Source organism: Hypomesus nipponensis, chromosome 6, assembly GCF_054491055.1.
Source record: "Hypomesus nipponensis isolate SF chromosome 6, ASM5449105v1, whole genome shotgun sequence".
NCBI lineage: Eukaryota > Metazoa > Chordata > Actinopteri > Osmeriformes > Osmeridae > Hypomesus > Hypomesus nipponensis.
The window spans coordinates 17,775,103-17,793,648 of record NC_140366.1 but is presented as its reverse complement, the minus strand read 5'-3'; the positions used below and the strand labels follow the sequence as shown (position 1 = coordinate 17,793,648).

The following is an 18,546-nucleotide window of genomic DNA, read 5'->3' as shown; positions in this document are numbered from 1 at the left end:
ATTTTGTAAACATTTCACAAACATGCTGTTTATACATATTTAATTGCAAATAACTCAATTATATGCCCATAATATGTATTTAATGCTTGCTTTAAGTACCAAATAAGTCTCATAATCTTCTCTTTGAAGTATTTTTCAGCCTGGCACTATTTTACTTAGTCTCCATGGGTCCTTCTCTCGTTTGACATTCGACACTCTCGCGCCCCCATCTGTCTCAAACCGGTGTTTGTCTGTGATCTTGGTGCGAGATGGCAGGAATACGTGCAGTTGGTGTTCTTACCAAATTCTCAACCAGTAAATACTCACTTTTATCAGGTAAGTTTCTGTAACTCAGTTGTTACGATTAGCTGTTTTTTTTTAGAGATCAAATTCTGCTTTTGACGTTCAGGCTGCATCGCAAACTTATCTTCCTTCATTCATTCGGTTCATGGATCCGCCGTGCATGAACTTTCACCTACTTCAAACCAGATTGGGATTTCAATGATCTATTAAAGTCAATTAACACCTGCCGTTTACTTTACTATTGCCATGGCAATCGACACTTGACAGTGTGGTTGGATTCGCACTGTTTCTCATTTAATTACCTGATTCATCAGGTAGTTTTTTTCACTAACTATAGTTTTCTTTCAAGTATTCGTGTCATTTTAAGCGATACTGTTTCGGTACTGAGGGGGCGGGCCGTACACATGGTGTACTTTGGTAGCTAGCGTTAACTTTTCAGAGAGAAACGGTATGTGCGAGGGCGTGTTTATGTCTTTGTTTAGCAAGACTGTGTGTGACGTGTCTGTCAGTAGTCAGTCTATGGCGGAGTTTGTCGACCTGGTGGTCACTCTTACAGACACTGACCTCAGCCAAAGGTCAGTAGTACCAGGCTACTGTTGTCTGTGAACACAGACAAAACTGTATCTCTAAACACATTGTGATAAGGATTATCATTCTGTGGTATGTGATGCCCAAGTCTTAAGGAGCAGTGTTTGGGTTATCGTTCGGATAATGACGTAATCTGCTCCCGAAGGGCACCTTGAAAAGCTAAATCAATAAGTTACGTTGGCAAAGAAACAATTGGGCTGACAATTTGAAGAGTAGACAAAGGGTCATATCTATTTTTATCTTGTGTAGCCTACAAGGTGAGGATCTGGGCTTAAGTTCACCTGCTCTCTCCCTCTCTGCATTGTGTTGCAGGTCATGCCTGTCGGAACCTGTCAGTTTCCTCCGCCTTGTTGAGTGAGTATCAACTCTAGATAATGACACTCAAGGTCAATTCAATACTGCATACTAAAGCTCCACATCACACACATTCATTAGCCATGGGAACAATGTCATCAGTTGTCACAATTGATTAAATCTGTATTTTTTCCTTGTTTGTGCCTCTCTCCTCCCAGCGCGTACTCATGTCAGCTACGAGCTCAAGGATGATGTGGCTGTGGTGCGCCTCAACGACCCGACCTCCAAGGTGGGAAGCTGTCTAGTGTCTGTCTGTCTGTCAGGCTCAAGGACACAATGCACAGGATACCCAGAGAGCTTACTCACACTGTGTGTGTGTGTGCGTGCGCGCGTGTGCAGGTGAACACGCTGTCAGTGAAGATGCAGGAGGACTTGACGGAGGTGATGGGGGAGGTGTGGTCTAACGGTGCTGTGAAGAGTGCAGTCCTCATCTCCTCCAAACCTGGCTGCTTCATCGCTGGAGCTGACATCAAGTACTGAGAACACTTTCTCACCCTTCTCCGGAAGAATACCAGCAACTACACACACAGGAAAAAGATGTTAAAAAGAATGTTAATTATTTGTCTATTCTCTCTCTCTCTCTCTCTCTCTCTCTCTCTCTCTCTCTCTCTCTCTCTCTCTCTCTCTCTCTCTCTCTCTCTCTCTCTCTCTCTCTCTCTCTCTCTCTCTCTCTCTCTCTCTCTCTCTCTCTCTCTCTCTCTCTCTCTCTCTCTCTCTCTCTCTCTCTCTCTCTCTCTCTCTCCCCTCTCTGTCTCCCTCTGCCTGCCCTCTCATCTCAGCATGATCCAGGCGTGTGAGAGCAGTGAGGAGGTGACGGGTCTGTCTCAGGAGGGCCAGAAGATGTTTGAGAAGATTGAGAAGTCCCCCATCCCCATTGTGGCAGCCATCAACGGCTCCTGTCTGGGCGGAGGCCTTGAGGTGAGTCTGTCATCATCCAAGTGGGTGGAGACACGCTGCCAGTATTGCTAAGGCTAATGGTTGAGTGTGTGTGTGTGGTTGCAGTTTGCGATAGCCTGCCAGTACCGTGTGGCTACCAAGAGCAGGAAGACCATCCTGGGAACTCCAGAGGTGATGCTGGGACTGCTGCCTGGAGCCGGGGGAACACAGAGACTGCCTAAGATGGTACGCAGCCTCTACACCAGGTGCAGCCTAACCTCTCGCTGTAACGAGCTGAGCCCAGGTGCAGCCTAACCTCACGCTGTAACGATCTGAGCCCAGGTGCAGCCTAACTTCACACTGTAACGAGCTAAGCCCAGGTGCAGCCTAACTTCACACTGTAATGAGCTGAGCCCAGGTGCAGCCTAACCTCTCGCTGTAACGAGCTGAGCCCAGGTGCAGCCTAACCTCTCGCTGTAATGAGCTGAGCCCAGGTGCAGCCTAACCTCTCGCTGTAACGAGCTAAGCCCAGTTGCAGCCTAACCTCACGCTGTAACGATCTGAGCCCAGGTGCAGCCTAACCTCTCGCTGTAATGAGCTGAGCCCAGGAGCAGCCTAACCTCTCGCTGTAACGAGCTAAGCCCAGGTGTAGCCTAACTTCACACTGTAACAATCTGAGCCCAGGTGCAGCCTAACCTCTCGCTGTAACGAGCTAAGCCCAGGTGCAGCCTAACCTCTCGCTGTAATGAGCTGAGCCCAGGTGCAGCCTAACCTCTCGCTGTAACGAGCTAAGCCCAGTTGCAGCCTAACCTCACGCTGTAACGATCTGAGCCCAGGTGCAGCCTAACCTCTCGCTGTAATGAGCTGAGCCCAGGAGCAGCCTAACCTCTCGCTGTAACGAGCTGAGCCCAGGTGCAGCCTAACCTCTCGCTGTAACGAGCTGAGCCCAGGTGCAGCCTAACCTCACGCTGTAACGAGCTGAGCCCAGGTGCAGCCTAACCTCTCGCTGTAACGAGCTGAGCCCAGGTGCAGCCTAACCTCTCGCTGTAACGAGCTGAGCCCAGGTGCAGCCTAACCTCTCGCTGTAACGAGCTGAGCCCAGGTGCAGCCTAACCTCACGCTGTAACGAGCTGAGCCCAGGTGCAGCCTAACCTCTCGCTGTGTTGTGTGTAGGTGGGCCTCCCCGGGGCCTTTGACATGATGCTGACAGGAAGGAACATTAGAGCGGACAAAGCCAAGAAGATGGGCCTGGTGCATCAGCTCATAGACCCGCTGGGTAAGAGACAGATTGTGTGTGTGTGTGTGTGTGTGGTACAGTCCACACAGTCCACTTGGAATACACTGACTATAAAAGTCCTGAATCCATCCATGGTGCAGGTCCTGGACTGAAGTCTTCAGAGGAGAGGACCATCGAGTACCTGGAGGAGGTGGCTGTGGGCTTGGCCAGGGGCATCGCCCTCAACAAGGTCCCTCTGACGAAGGAGAAGGGCCTGATGCAGAGTGAGAGGAACAACCTAGCCCTAACTGAACACACACGGAAACACAATCAATAAACACTACTGTGCTGTTCTAGACAGGGGCTGACAGAGGAGGAACGTGTGTGTGTGTGTGTGTGTGTGTGTGTGTGTGTGTGTGTGTGTGTGTGTGTGTGTGTGTGTGTGTGTGTGTGTGTGTGTGTGTGTGTGTGTGTGTGTGTGTGTGTGTGTGTAGAGTTCCAGGACACAGTGATGGGTCTTGGCCCGGTGAGGAACAAGATCTACAAGACCGTCAATGAAAAGGTGCTAAAACAGACAAAGGGACTTTACCCTGCCCCTGTGAAAATCATCGAGGTGAGTTAAGACACACACACACACACACCCTAAATACTCCTGTCCCATAAACACAAACAATCTTACTTGTGAACAGGCATGTGTTTAACTCCCGTGCGTGTGTGTGCATTTACAGAGTGTAAAGGCTGGCATTGAGAAAGGAGCTGAGGCTGGCTACCTGGCTGAGTCTCAGGTACGTCTTCTACCTGACTCACACCTAAAATGAGCAATCTGTTGCAAACGTATTTAACTCAAGGCAACCTCTCGCTCTCTCGCACTCTCATTCAGAATTTTGGGATGCTGGCTATGACATCAGAGTCAAAGGCTCTGATTGGTCTATACCAGGGTCAGGTGACCTGTAAAAAGAACCGCTTTGGAACCCCTGAGAGGGAAGTGAAGTAAGTTGTGTATCGGACAAGTTGCTCCGAGTGAGTCCGCACATTTTTTCAGCCAAGTTGTTTATCGTGGTGTTGGTCTATTATTAGGTGCTGAGGCTACTCTTTGTCTGTGTGTGTGTGTGTGTGTGTGTGTGTGTGTGATGGGTCAGGAATCTGGCCATCCTGGGCGCAGGGCTGATGGGAGCAGGCATCGCTCAGGTGTCAGTGGACAAGGGCCTGGCCACCGTGCTGAAGGACACCACCACCGACGGCATCAGTAGAGGACAGGAGCAGGTCTATAAAGGGTAACCCCCCTCCCTCATAACCCTCTTCTCCCTCTGCACTGTAACGCCCCAGACTGGCCACTAGAGGGCGCCGTCGTCCCACCTTTTTCAACAGGTCACCTTGCCAGGCAGTACAGGTTCAGTAGGGGCTGGCTGGTGTTGGTTAGAGGAAGGTAACGGTGAGTGTGTTCGCAGGCTGAACACCAAGGTGAAGAAGAGGGCTCTGACGTCGTTTGAGCGGGACTCCACCCTCTCCTTCCTGTCAGCCCAGCTGGACTACTCAGCCTTCCACTCTGTGGACATGGTCATAGAAGCAGTGTTTGAGGACATCAACATCAAACACAAAGTACTGAAGGAGGTGGAGGCCGTAAGTACACACACACACACGTGTATCTCTCTCCCCACTTAAACTGTCCCACAAAGGATAGGACATTTGTTCGTTCAGTTTGTGGCAATACATAGCTCATGCATTGTTTTGTGTCGTAAAACTGCACGGTGGTGTCTTATACTTCAGAGTTTTCATGCCGTCGCCTGTAGGGGTTGTGGAGGTGACCTCCGGTCCTCTTGTGTCCACAGGTCATCCCTCCTCACTGCATCTTTGCCACCAACACCTCAGCCCTGCCCATCAAAGACATCGCTGCTGTCAGCAAACGTCCAGACAAGGTCACACACACACACTGTTCAAAAGAAGCGTTCATAGGGTGTTGTCATACCAGGTGGTTGACTAGGAAGGGAGGAACCTAGGAACCCTGGAAGTGACAAAAAGACTAAATGTGTTTCTGTGCAGGTGATTGGGATGCACTACTTCTCTCCAGTGGATAAGATGCAGCTGCTGGAGATCATCACCACGGAGCAGACCTCTAAAGACACCACAGCCTCTGCTGTGGCTGTCGGCCTGAAACAGGGCAAGATCATCATCGTAGTGGGGGTGAGAACACACACACACCACACACACACACCTCACACTCACACACCTGCCTCACACACTCCTCACACACAGCTGCCTCACACATGCACACACCTCACATACCATTGGTTCATTGGAAAGCTAACGTACGCTACGAAAGCTAAAGCCGTTCGGGCAAGTTCAGTCTTTATTATACTTGTTGTCCTACAATTATTTTGACTTGTCCCAGACAATCAGACAAGCCTTCATGTCCATCACTGCCTCTCACACACACACACTTGCCTCACACACATCTCCTGAGAAGGTTAGAGGACAGAACAAGAGGATGATGTGCAGAAGAAGGGTGTTGTGGGAGATGCTCCATGTGTGACCAGGTGGTCCTCTCCTCAGGATGGCCCAGGCTTCTACACCACGCGCTGCCTGGCCCCCATGCTGGCTGAGGCTGTCAGAGTGCTACAGGTGACCTGACTGACTGCTCGTCCCTCCCAGCCAGTAAAACAAGCTGCTTCAAACTACTGTCACCTCGTTGTCACTTACTGGCTGTATCTTTGCTGGAATAGTCTCCCTGTCTGTCTCTCTGTCTGTCTGGCTCCCTGTCTGGCTCTCTGCCGGTCTGTCTCGGCCTGTCTGTATCTCTGCTTCACTGTCTCTCTGCCTGTCTGTCTCTCTGCCTGTCTGTCTCGGCCTGTCTGTCTCGGCCTGTCTGTATCTCTGCTTCACTGTCTCTCTGACTCTCCCTGTCTGTCTCTCTGACTGTCTCTCTGTCTGTCTCCCTGTCTGTCTCTCTGACTAACTGTCTCTCTCTCTCTGACTAATATCTTGCCAGTCTGACCATTTGCACGCCCCTACACCACCACTGTGTGTTCATGAGCTGACGAAGAACTCTCCCTCTGAGCTTGCAGGAAGGGGTGGGGCCAAAGCAGCTGGACGCCTTGACGACGGGCTTCGGCTTCCCTGTCGGCATGGCAACGCTGGCCGATGAGGTCGGCATAGACGTGGCGGCGCACGTAGCTGAGGTAACCGTGACGTCACATGGTTTTACCCTGAAGTCATTTCTGACAATTCTAGGGTTAAAATAATAAAAAGTATGCGTGTGTTCTGTCTAGGACCTGGGCAAGGCTTTCGGCCCTCGTTTTGGAGGAGGTAATGTGGACGTTCTCAAGACCATGGTGGAGAAAGGCTTCAAAGGTACACTGTTTCCTGTCTGAACGCACTCTCTGTACGCCTACTGTTGCTGTTCCATGAAGGAAGCTGATGAGCGTGTTCTGTGTGTGTGTCCAGGTCGTAAGTCTGGAAAGGGCTGCTTCGCTTACGGGAAAGCAAAGAAAGACAAGACTGTGAACCCAGGAGCTGAAGAAATCATACAGAAATTCAAACTTGCCGCACCTCCTACTGTGTAAGACACTCCATTCTCTCTCTTTCTCCCTCTATCTCTCTCCTCTCTGTCTCTTTCTCCCTCCATCTCTCTCTCTCCCTCTATCTCTCCTCTCTCTCCCCTCTCACTCCTCTCTCTCTCTCTTTCTCCCTCTATATCTCTCTCCCTCACAGTCTATTTATCTGTCCCTCTTTTGTATTCCCTAATTCTGAACGGTTCTTCTCTTGTTCTGGTGTGTGTGTGTGTGTGCTCCAGGTCCTCTGACTCTGACGTCCAGCACCGTCTGGTGTCTCGCTTCGTCAACGAGGCAGTTCTGTGCCTGCAGGAAGGAATTCTGGGAAACCCGGTGGAGGGGGACATTGGAGCAGTGTTTGGACTGGGCTTCCCCCCCTGCCTTGGTGGTATGACACATTCTCACTGCACGCACACACACACACACACACACATACACAGTACACACACACACGCAGTATACATCCACTGAAAGGTGCTTACCCTTCCTCTACTTGCGTGTTCCACCCAGGTCCGTTCCGGTACGTAGACTCAATAGGGGCGGCTCCTCTCGTGGCCCTGATGAAACGTTTCGAGGATGTTTACGGTGAGCAGTTCACCCCCTGCCAGCTGTTACTGGACCATGCCAAGGACCCCAGCAAGAAGTTCCATTAGTAGCCTCGCCCCCTTCCTCCACGGCGCCCCCTCCTGAGGAAGCCCTCTCCTGCCTCACGGACACTGGATCTTTAGCGTTGCCGGAGGCTGATGTTACCTAGTGTGAACCAAGCCTGTGAACTAACCCCAGAATCACGCCTTGCCTCTGCCAAGCAGAACACGTCACTAAACGGGGATCAGTGTTGGGGACAGGGTGGATGTATGCTGCTTGGACTGATCTGTTCTTCGCCTTGAGCAGGTGTTTCTCCTCTACTGCCTTAGTCGCTCAGGGGGGGGTTGCACTAGAGGGGTTTTGACGACGGTGTCTGATTTAGTTTATTTTGTAAATGTGTTCAAATGGAATACTGTATCTGGACTCTGTTATTACACAAAACTTCCAACCCCCATTGTGTGTGTGTGTGTGTGTGTGTGTGCGTGTGTGTGTGTGTGATCCACAGATAGCAGGCTCCCTGGTTCAGAGGTCATTAGGTGTCTTTATTTTTCTTCATGTTGCACAAGGTCGTCGTGGTTACGCCCCAGAAGGTTAAGCTCTAGTTCAGGACCACAGACAAGACAGTTTAAGAGATTCAGTCCAAAATGTCAACCCATTTCATTTTCACCAGTTCACCTTTTAAATTGTTGCCGTCTGAAATGAAGATAAGTTGTTGTCGATATGTCATATTCTTACATGACAATGTAATATGATATTTTTGAATGTGTAATTGATTACAATCTTGAGTAATGAATGTCAAGTGATCCCAATGATATGCAGCGTTTTGGCCTGAAACTCTTATAGGCTTAGACTACAGTGCTTTGTTAATCATCATCATCATCATTATCACTAACTGTAGAGAGGCCCAAATCCCTACACTTTATTCAGCTGTACCACACAGCACTGTCTCAAGTCACCACAGTGACAGAAAGTTACACCCCCTGTTACCGTCAAGGGTTGCCGTAGCGACAAGAGCCTGTTGTAGGTCATGGTAAAGTTAGTAAACTCTAGTCACAGTCTTTAGGTACACCAGGAGACTGGAACATCTCGAGGGTCCCCCTCCTCCTCCCAGCCTCCTCCTCCCAGCCTCCTCCGCCTCCTCCTCCCAGCCTCCCCCCTCCTCCCAGCCTCCCCCTCCTCCTCCCAGTCTCCCCCTCCTCCTCCCAGCCTCCTCCTCCCAGCCTCCCCCTCCTCCCAGCCTCCCCCTCCTCCCAGCCTCCCCCTCCTCCTCCCAGTCTCCCCCTCCTTCTCCCAGCCTCCCCCTCCTCCTCCCAGCCTCCCCCTCCTCCTCCCAGCCTCCCCCTCCTCCTCCCAGTCTCCCCCTCCTCCCAACCTCCCCCCCTCCTCCTCCTCCCAGCCTGACCAGTCCACGCAGCTGGCTCTTGGTCTGGTTCCAGCTGCAGGTCTTGGAGAGGGTTAATAGAAAACAGGCCAGTGAGCCAAAGTGGAACCGAGCAGGAAAAGGCTGAACCTGCTGTGCTTCTTACGTCGGGTTCTAGTTCAACAGTTCCACCCAGAAGGTGTCATCAGCGAGCGGTCTCGTCCAATCAGAGAGGAGCAGCAGCCACTTTGTCCAGAAGGCACATTCAGGACAGTCCCATGTAGTGAACAGGCGCGCGATCAGGACAGGCAGCAGTGTGTGTGTGTGTGTGTGTGTGTGTGGGCATTAGATCTTGGGCCTCCAGCCCTGTATGAACTGTATGATCTTGGTGACGTGCAGTCGACTGAGGTGGAAGTCGAGAGACAGGATCTCCTCGTTGAGCTGCACCAATAGGCTGCCGTCAATCCGCTCTCTTTGGAACACGCCCACGGCTGCCTCTGACAGGCCGATAAACCGCAGACAGGCAGACACCTCCTCCAATGAGAGGGCAGACAGGTCGGCCGGTGGGCGCCAGGTGGGGTCGCTGACAGCTGAGGACCCTTCACATCCCCCCAAAGCCCCGCCTCCTTCTGCACCCCGGGAGGAATCTGTCGTCTGATTGGCTGGGGGTTCAGGGGATGGGCAGGGCGACTGGCGGGCAAAAGGATTCAGCGCCCCGAAGGGAGCGAATCGGCTTTGTGGGGGCGGCGGCCTCAGTCGAGGACCAGAGTTATAGAAGCCCTGGGTTGAACAGTCTGCCCATGGCTCCACCCATGTGGCCTGTGCTGGCTGAGGATTGGCTATACTGTCAAGGGGAAGGGAAAGGGTTGGCTCTGGGCTTGACTGGGCGGGGTTAGGGGCGGGGCAGTCGGTCCAGGAGCATGGATAGCAGTAAACAGAGGTGTCTGTAGACGGAGAGCAACTACAGAAACAGAAACAGAAAAGTTCAAACTTTACCTACAGGCCACTGTAGCTAACCGTATGTTGGCCCTGGCCAGTGGTTCTCAGCCCTGGTCTTCAGGGACCCCCTGGTCTTTAAGGACCCCCTGCCCTGCATGTCTAGGCCATGATGAGAGACCGATGTGTGTGTGTCTTACCTCTCCTGCAGGCCAGAGGAGTAGAAGGAGCGGTTTAGTCGTGGGGAGCTGGAGTTCTGGGGGAAGCGGGGTGGGATTGGAGGGCTGGGGGCGGGACTAGAGGCAGAGCCCCCCTTAGAGCAGCGAGGAGGAACAGGGGGGGCGATCAAGAATCGACACTCCTCTCTCACCTATACAAACACACAGGCGTGCACACAAACACACACACGAACAGACACCAGGAAGAAAGTTATTAACACTAACTAATTCTTAGTTTTGGGACTGGATGAAAAGTGGTCTCTATGGGTTCCTCAGGGGCTTCTCTGGAATTCGTAATAATAAAGTACAAAAGAACCCATGTGTGTGAGTGTGTGTGCGAGAGAGTGTGCGAGAGAGTGTGTGTGCGAGAGAGAGTGTGTGTAAGAGAATGTGCATGTTGTCTGTCCCTGTTGGAAAATCTTTGTTACTGTGAGTAAATGTCAAATTCCAATGACCTTTAAACTTCAAACACACTCTGTCCACAGTGCACACACACTCCTCTGACAGTCACCATACACACACACACACACACACTTCCTGGCAGGGTAAATATTAGGCAGAGGAGCACTATGTGTGACAGGGTATAATTCAGCTGAGCTGCTGAAATCCACCCCCCTTCAGCTCCCCCGCCCCCTGCCCCCCCACCCAGATCCCCCGCCCCCTGCCCCCCCACTCAGCCCCCCCCACTCAGCCCCCCCCACCCTGCTCCCCCGCCCCCTGCCCCCCCACCCTGCTCCCCTGCCCCCCCACCCTACCCCCCACCCTGCTCCCCCGCCCCCCCCTCAGCTACCACACCATCGTCTTCACCAGCACAGCATCACAACGTTTCTCACTGTGCAAACACAGCTTCCACTCATCGTAAAACAGAGTTGTAGTGTGTGTGTGTGTGTGCACGTGCGTGTTTGGACTACACGTGAATGGCAGGAGTTTCGGGAAGTGTGTGTGTGGTCAACGGGAGAGCGCTGCATAAATTATTCAGGGACGTGCTTCCTGGGTTTAACTACCGGATGCATCATCATCATCTCAGAGATAGATGGAGAGAGAGAGACAGGGAGAGAGAGATAGAGAGATAGAGAGAGAGAAGGAGAGAGAGAGAGAGAGAGAGAGAAAGGGGTGATGACAGACCACTAGATAAAGTGAGAGAGAGGAGAGGGAGGGCAGGAGGGCAAACTCACTGCATCTGATTTTGGGGGTACAGGTGGCGGCGTGGACACACGCGTCACCATGGTAACGTGGGCAGTGCTCAGCGTGCCGTCCAATGACGAAGAGGAATGGAAGGAGATCAGGTTTGGCTCCACCTTCCCCAGGGCTCCCGCAGTCTGATTGGTCCAAAGCTCCTCATAGGGAATCTCCTCACCGACCCTCATCTCAGCCTCCGTCCACTCGGGGCTGACGTACTCACGCTCCTCCCCCTCACCTGGCCCCTCCCCCAGGGAGTCCCTGCAGCGCTGTGATAGGCTGTCAGTCATGCCGCCTCCGTAGACACACAGGGAGAGATGCGCCGGGGCCAGAGAGTCCTGACCCGACACGCACACACGTGAGCGACCGGGGCTCACGCATTCCTCGGTCACGCACTCCAGTTCCGGGCGCGTCTCCCGCACTGCGCGCGAGTAAGCGTCCGGGTCGAAGGAGTGCCTCAGCAGAAGGCTCTCCAGCGCTGCCGTGTGGACGGAGGCCTCCGCCACCGTGAAGCGCGGCATGCAGCGCAGCAACAGGAAGTGAGAGGGAGAGACTTCCTGTCGGCGAAGGACCAGGCAGAGCACCACGGTCTTGCTGACGATGTTGAGCAGCTTGTAGCGGTGGCCCTCTCTCACGGCGTGCCGGTCGTAGGGGTTCCGGGGAGGGCGGGAGGGGACGGACACATTGACGGGGAGACGCACCCGCTCGATGATGCTGCGTACCGTGTGATCGCCTCCCAGCATGCCCTGCTCCAGGGGCGAGCGCGTGCAGAATCGGCCGCGGCAGGCGAACGGGAGGCTGACGCTCTGATTGGTGCGGTGGTTCATGCACACGAGACAGGGGGTCTTACCTGTGTGTGTTATGGGAGAGGAGAGGAGGGGAGGGAGGGAGGGAGGAAGGGAGAGAGGGAGGGAGGGAGGGAGGGAGGGAGGGAGGGAGGGAGGGAGGGAGGGAGGGAGGGAGGGAGGGAGGGAGGGAGGGAGGGAGGGAGGGAGGGAGGGAGGGAGGGAGGGAGGGAGGGAGGGAGGGAGGGACAGAGAGAGACAGACAGAGACAGACAGACAGACAGACAGACAGAGAGAAGATTAGATAATGTTCCTTCCTGAGACCCAGACAAGGGTGAATCCGAGACTGCAGGGCTCTTACTGCGGGGAGTCTTGCCCAGGCGTCTCAAGAGCGCGCTCAGTCCAGACTTCTCCCTAGAGGGCGTGGCACAGAGAAGCTCCGCCTTCCCCATGAGTGACAGCTCATCTCCTGTCTGGAGAGTAAAGCTGTAGGGCTCACTGTCCTCACTGAACTCTCCAGACACCACCTGTGACACACACACGCACACACGCACACACACACACACACACACTCTATAACAATCTCATAACCTCTGAGCTGATGTGTTTACACTGTTAGAGATGAGTTTGGATCTGTCCCTGACCTTGACACTGAAGGTGATGGTTTCCATGACAAACACTCGGTCTGGGAAGAGTCCGGCGACTTCCTCAACGCTGGAAAAATACTGAACAGGATCTCTGACATCCCTGTCTTCATCCAACAACCTGAACCTCCCTTCAGGGAGGGAGGGAGAAAGGGGGAGACAGAGAGAGAGAGAGAGAGAGAGAGAGAGAGAGACAGAGAGAGAGAGAGAGAGAGAGAGAGAGAGAGAGAGAGAGAGAGAGAGAGAGAGAGAGAGAGAGAGACAGACAGACAGACAGAGACAGAGACAGAGACAGAGACAGAGACAGAGATAGAGAGAGAGAGAGAGACAGAAAAGAAATGTGAGGAACAGATTCATAGCCAGAAAAAGAAACTGATGAGTGCCTACCTCCTTCCACCAAGTGTCACCACTTCTCTCTTTCTGAAGAACAGCATGACACAGACACACACACACACACACAAGTGCGGACACTCACACTTTCGGAGGCCCGGGATGGAACACTGGGACACCTCTCTGACCTTCGACCTCCTCTCTGTCAATCAACAGCCAACGCGGTTGTCGTGACAACTGTTAAAGAAGCTCTATTCTCACGCTGAGCAGAGACACATCGCCATGGAGACGCACACAACTCTGCCCCTCTTTCCCTCTCTCTCCGCTCTCATCCCCCTCTAAATCTCACCCACTCTCTCCCTCTTTCTCTCTCTAACTCAAGAATTCCGGATCAGGAAACCCAGCAGCAGCATTCCAAATGTGTGTGTGTGTTAATGTGTCTTAGTGTGTCTGTGTTAGTGTTTGTGTGTGTTTGTGTGTGAGTGTGTGAGTGTGTGGGCAGTGGAGCTCAGGGCAAGTCTTTGTATGATAGGGAGAGCAGAATAACAAACGCCTCCAGGCCAGCACAGAGCCCCCTTACCATCCCCCCTCCTCCTTCCCCTTCTCCCCCAGTCCTCCCCCCTTCTCCTCCCCCCTCTCCCCCAGTCCTCCCCCCTCCTCCTCCCCCCTCTCTCCCAGTCCTCTCCCCCTCCTCCTCCCCCCATGTCCCCCAGTCCTCCCCCTTCTCCTCCAGTCCTCCCCTCTCCCTCAGTCCTCCCCCCCTCTCCCCCCCTCTCCCCCAGTGCTCCCCTCCCCCTCTCCCTCCCCCTTCTCGCCCAGTCCTCTCCCTCAGAGAAGACCGTCAGACAGCTGAAGGACTGAAAAGCTTTCAGCCCACCCCATGTGAGCAGAGCCGGCCCTCTCTCCAGAGAAACAGGGAGAAGGGACAGACGTGTTGACAGGACGCTTACAGACGCTGATCCGGAATCAAAACAGACGCTGTTAGCCAACTTGTGTAAACCTAACACAGCTTACTGGCTCAGGAGACACAGAAGTCTGGCTGCTCACTTTAAATAGCTAGGTGGATGGTACTACAGGAAGTGCAGATCCATATTTTCCCTGATGTGAAAGTCAGACTGCCAGCACTCATCTTCCATTCATATATGCTCAGCAACAGATGAGAGGAGTGATGGAGGGAGGGCTGGCTGGAGAGAGTCTCCTCACAGCCTTCCCCAGGGAGACATGGAACTGCTCTCATTTAGCTCTCGCTTCCTGTCTGACATCATCACATGATGCTGTCTGTGTCGCCGTCTATCTTACCCTGCTCCTCAGGGACCCTGGTCCTCACCTGTCATCTCTCTCTCTCTCTCTCTCTCTCTCTCTCTCTCTCTCTCTCTCTCTGTCTGTCTGTCTGTCTGTCTGTCTGTCTGTCTCTCTCTCTCTCTCTCTCTCTCTCTCTCTCTCTCTCTCTCTCTCTCTGTCTCTCACTTTCTCTGTCTCTCACTCTCTCTGTCTCTCACTCTCTCTGTCGCTCACTTTCTCTGTCTCTGACTTCTCAAGCTGTCTCGCTCTCTCTCTCTCACTCTCTCTCTCTCTCTCTCTCTCTCTCTGTCTCTCTCTCTCTCTCTCTCTCTCTGATAGCCAGAATCTGATTCTCTCTCAGAAAAGAGGTTAAACTGAAAGACCTCCTGTACATCAAGACTCAGAGAATGATGTCAACCACCTTTCAATCCCACCGCACTCCTCCCATCTTCAGCCCCTATACCCCCTCCATCCTCCTCTCCCCCCCTCCTCTAGTGCCCCCCTCCTGTCCATCTCAGCAGGAAGTCAGGAGGGGGGAGGGGAGGGGGGGTGACATCAGCTCTACAGCAGGACAGGAAGCTCAGGCAGAGCATTAGGATCTCATTACAAGGAGAAGACTGGGTCTGGATCCCAACACTGGGAATGTTCACCACTCACACTTCTCTGTGTGTGTGTGTGTGTGTTTGTGTGTGTGTGTGTGTGTGTGTGTGTGTGTTTGTGTGTGTGTTTGTGTGTGTGTGTGTGTGTGTGTGTGTGTGTGTGTGTTTGTGTGTGTGTGTGTGTGTGTGTGTGTGTGTGTGTGTGTGTGTGCGCTCACCCTGATATTGCAGTGGGATGTCTATCTTGGGTCCGATGACATAGTGTCCCTCCTCTAGGGTGTGGGCTGTGACGGTGGTCCACTGACGACAGGAGTGTAACAACACAACATCCTCCTCTGCCAGCCCTTCCACACACTCACCTGCAACACACACACACACACACACACACATGGGTCAGAATCACATGAACACACACTGTAAACACACTAGGTACACATGGTACATGTGGGTATTAGATAAAGAGTACATTCTCTTCTCGTTTCCTCTGCGGTAGACTGTGGAAAAAGTTTTGTCAGTTCACAGTCTCACATGCGTGCACACAAAGAACCAGATCAGTGTCTTTGGAAGTAAGTAATTACCCCCATCTGTGCTGATACTCCGCCCCCAACCAGCTCCCATCAGCTACTCTGTATGGCAACCTCCTATTACAGCCCCCCCCCCCACACACACACACACATTCACCCACACTGAGTGACCTTTTACTACTTTTACTAAAGCCATCATGCAACACAGCATTGATTTCTGCAGAGAGCACAATGACACAATTCAATCAGAACACACACCACACACACACACACACACACACACACACACACACAGTAGAATTGTAGCAACATCAGCTGGGTGACAGCCTTGTTGCAGCTAGTTTGTGAGTTCCAGCTTCCAGGTTGGACAAGCAGCAGGATGAAAACATGAAACAAAACACAAGCTCTCTTGTCAGCGGTAAAACATGCCTCCTCAAACATAGATGTTTCCAAGTGTGTCTCTCTCTTTTAGAAGGATTAGCAGGAAGACATTATATTTGGCCACCAGGCCCCTTCTAATGAGCATAACTCATGGAGCAGAAGGAACAACCTTAAATAGAGTGCAAGGTGGCAGTAGAACACCTGCAACAGCAAACTCTGGCAGCTTATGGAGCATATTGTGGCCTGTGTGGAAAAAATGAGCAGTGAAAGTTGGTTTAAACCTTCCTGGAAGTCACAGCAACGCATTCTCAATAGTAAATCAATAACCACCATCTCCAGAAGGGAGAGTGCCAAACTCTGCAAATTGTCCACTGTTATGTCAACTCCAGCATGGTTATAGTATAAACACATTCTTTCACACTGTACGTTCTCTTCCTTTAATTCTTTCTGTTTTTCTCTGTCTCTCTCTCTGTCTCTCTCATACACACACACACACACACACAGTTCTAACAGATAGTCAACAGACAGCGGCTAGTTTCGGACAGAAGCCAGTGTCAGTTGTCAGACAGACTCGGCATGAAGGCTGTGGTAAACCATGGGTTTGGAGGTAAATGAAGGGGTGATGCTTTTGTCCACTTAAAACGTTGGAAACTTGGACGTTGCCTTGCACTGCTTGTTAGTATTCAGAACATTCACCGGCAGATTACATCATTTACATATGAAAAGAGCGAGCAGCACTTTACCAACACAACAGACACAGTGTCGCCCTTTGGTCAGTCTTAAATAACATGGACACTTACGCTGTGGCAATGTAGCCTAGTTTAGGAGAAAATAACGTTGGCATCATATAGGCAAAAGAAAACTTTTGGACATCCCTCATGTACAGAAACTACCAGCCTAATGGTCGAGATGTAGAAAGATAGATTTTCCCGTTGTGCGTAAAAGCTTTACAGAAAAGACGTTCACAGGGATGGGTAGGAATGAATTGAGGGAGTTGAATGCGCTATAAGAACATCTCTTATAGCCTTGCCTTTGCTCAAACTCTTACCGTGCGCGAGTCTGACCAGAGCAGGCAGCCGGAACTTGCTGACCACCACGTCCAAAGGCAGCGTCACCGGGCTCCACGCGATCTCCGACAGGCTCGCCGAAAACTTCTCCATCCTCCCGGGTCATAATGGGCACGGGCTCGCAATACCAGTGGCGGCAGACGGTGGTGGGGTCCAGGTCGCTATGGGTAGCTCAGAAAGTCTCGCCATGTTTGAGGGAGAGCGCACGCAAGCACGACATGGGCGGGGGGAGAGCCAGCCCTCGGTGGGATCAGCGCGGCACCTCCTCTCTTGCGCCTGCTCGTTTAACCGGAGCGGCTCTGACCCCCGGAGTGCCTCCCTCCCTTCAAGAAGTGAGCAATAGGCGCAACTCAGTCAACAGCGTTGCTTTTATGAATGGACCAATGCACGAGATCTCCGGGACGTCCCGTTGTTTTTTGTCATTTTCCCATGCCAATGTGGTTTACAAGTCCATCACCAATACCTGTCCGAACGACTGAATTACATCATGATCATGGAACTAATAACGCCACACGAGGTTGGGCTGTCGATTCGTTTCTGAACTAGTGCTTACTGGGATGCACTTTTCTCAAAACCGAGCACTAGTATTTATTCTGACCATACACAGGAGTTCCTGGTCTCTTCCTGTCCTGTGATGCTGTAGAATCCTGTGGCTACCACTGCTTAAACTGACATGCGTCAACTTGCAGCACTGACTTTAGATGACAGCTAGCCTACTACAGAGCACTGAATTGGAACTCTGAGTTGATCAGTTTTCCTGCAAGTTTTTCCTAGTCCAGGCCATTCAAATAAAGGTTGATTTGATTGAATTAACAGGGTTACACAAACCGTGGTGAAATAGCTCCATCTGTTGGACAGGTCTGAGAATGACTAAGAAAAAGATTTTTCTTGAACTTGTTTTTCACGCCAACACTGACACGAGTCCAGAAAGACATTCCTTAGAGATAAAGTCACAAGAACGTGTTCCACAAAGCCTTTGATTTCCTTTACACTCACAAATCCTCTCCATCTCTCACCACACACACACACACACACACACACACACAACGCATTTGAAAAATAAGACGGCATAGAGGACAAACAAGTAACTTAAACAAGCTTATTTTTAATGGATCTGCAAAAATTGTTTGAATTTCCAAAGAGAACTTAGACCTCCTGCCCAGTTACCCAGTGGCAAACGTTACACAAACGTTACAGAAACGTTACACAAACGTTACAGAAACGCTTCCAACCCAAAGAAGTCTGCATGCAGAAAAATTAACCCAAAAAAAGGAAAAAGAAATCAAAATGTAAAATAAATCATACAGAGAAACAATAAAACAAGACATAATAATGCCGTTCTCTTGGCTAGAGGAGAAATTCAAACGCTTCTGCTTTGTGTTCTGCCTCACAGGGAGGAGCTAGAACACGTGAATATTAAATTGTAATTTCATTGGGTGGATGTGGCTCCGCCCACCACACAGCCCCGCCCCTGTCTTCCATATAAGGCACAGGACAAAATAAACCCCACCTACAAAAGGAGCTAGCCACGCCTCCGTCACTTGGTTACAAATTGTAAATGACGAAATACTGTTAGACAACAGAAGCCCCCACTAGTGTACAAAATGTTAATCCTACATTTGTCTTTTTTCTTTTATCATTTTTTTTCTTTTTATCATTTTATCTTTTTTTTCCTTCTTCCTTTGACTGAAGGTGAGTGTCGGGGGGGGGGGGGGGGGGGGGGTGACCAGGTGAGCTCAGTCAAAGGAAAGATTAAAAATGTGAGTTTCAGTATCACTCTCTTTTGCAACCTT

General features: G+C 51.6%; 2 protein-coding genes across 2 annotated transcripts; one reads left to right on the top strand and one right to left on the bottom strand.

Annotated features, from left to right (window-relative positions):
- The first annotated feature begins 172 nt into the window (after positions 1-172).
- On the top strand, positions 173-7,903 carry hadhaa (hydroxyacyl-CoA dehydrogenase trifunctional multienzyme complex subunit alpha a). The gene is made up of 21 exons (XM_084699705.1): positions 173-315; positions 1,183-1,224; positions 1,383-1,453; positions 1,564-1,697; positions 2,004-2,142; positions 2,227-2,346; positions 3,274-3,376; positions 3,478-3,600; positions 3,811-3,929; positions 4,045-4,101; positions 4,197-4,306; positions 4,456-4,590; positions 4,765-4,936; positions 5,146-5,232; positions 5,357-5,497; positions 5,867-5,935; positions 6,379-6,492; positions 6,583-6,664; positions 6,758-6,872; positions 7,107-7,252; positions 7,375-7,903. The coding sequence occupies exons 1-21, from the start codon at positions 249-251 to the stop codon at positions 7,515-7,517; spliced, it is 2,289 nt and encodes a 762-aa protein (XP_084555831.1). The 5' UTR covers positions 173-248; the 3' UTR covers positions 7,518-7,903.
- A 941-nt stretch (positions 7,904-8,844) lies between these two features.
- On the bottom strand, positions 8,845-17,023 carry garem2 (GRB2 associated regulator of MAPK1 subtype 2). Its single transcript, XM_084700102.1, has 7 exons — positions 16,735-17,023; positions 15,000-15,140; positions 12,572-12,702; positions 12,289-12,454; positions 11,139-11,992; positions 9,946-10,115; positions 8,845-9,770 (listed from the first exon to the last, which is right to left on the bottom strand). The coding sequence occupies exons 1-7, from the start codon at positions 16,844-16,846 to the stop codon at positions 9,155-9,157; spliced, it is 2,190 nt and encodes a 729-aa protein (XP_084556228.1). The 5' UTR covers positions 16,847-17,023; the 3' UTR covers positions 8,845-9,154.
- Positions 17,024-18,546: the final 1,523 nt, after the last annotated feature.

What these genes read in the sequence shown, in the direction of transcription:
- garem2 (XM_084700102.1), bottom strand. Translation starts at nt 16,846, where the DNA reads ATGGAGAAGTTTTCGGCGAGCCTGTCGGAGATCGCGTGGAGCCCGGTG. An exon ending in TCTGGTCAGACTCGCGCACG is followed by an intron (nt 15,141 to 16,734) that starts GTAAGAGTTTGA and finishes TGTGTGTTGCAG; the next exon opens with GTGAGTGTGTGGAAGGGCTG. An exon ending in TCCTCTGGCCTGCAGGAGAG is followed by an intron (nt 9,771 to 9,945) that starts GTAAGACACACA and finishes CTGTTTCTGTAG; the next exon opens with TTGCTCTCCGTCTACAGACA.
- hadhaa (XM_084699705.1), top strand. Translation starts at nt 249, where the DNA reads ATGGCAGGAATACGTGCAGTTGGTGTTCTTACCAAATTCTCAACCAGT. An exon ending in ATCGCTGGAGCTGACATCAA is followed by an intron (nt 1,698 to 2,003) that starts GTACTGAGAACA and finishes CTCTCATCTCAG; the next exon opens with CATGATCCAGGCGTGTGAGA. An exon ending in CCCCTGTGAAAATCATCGAG is followed by an intron (nt 3,930 to 4,044) that starts GTGAGTTAAGAC and finishes GTGCATTTACAG; the next exon opens with AGTGTAAAGGCTGGCATTGA.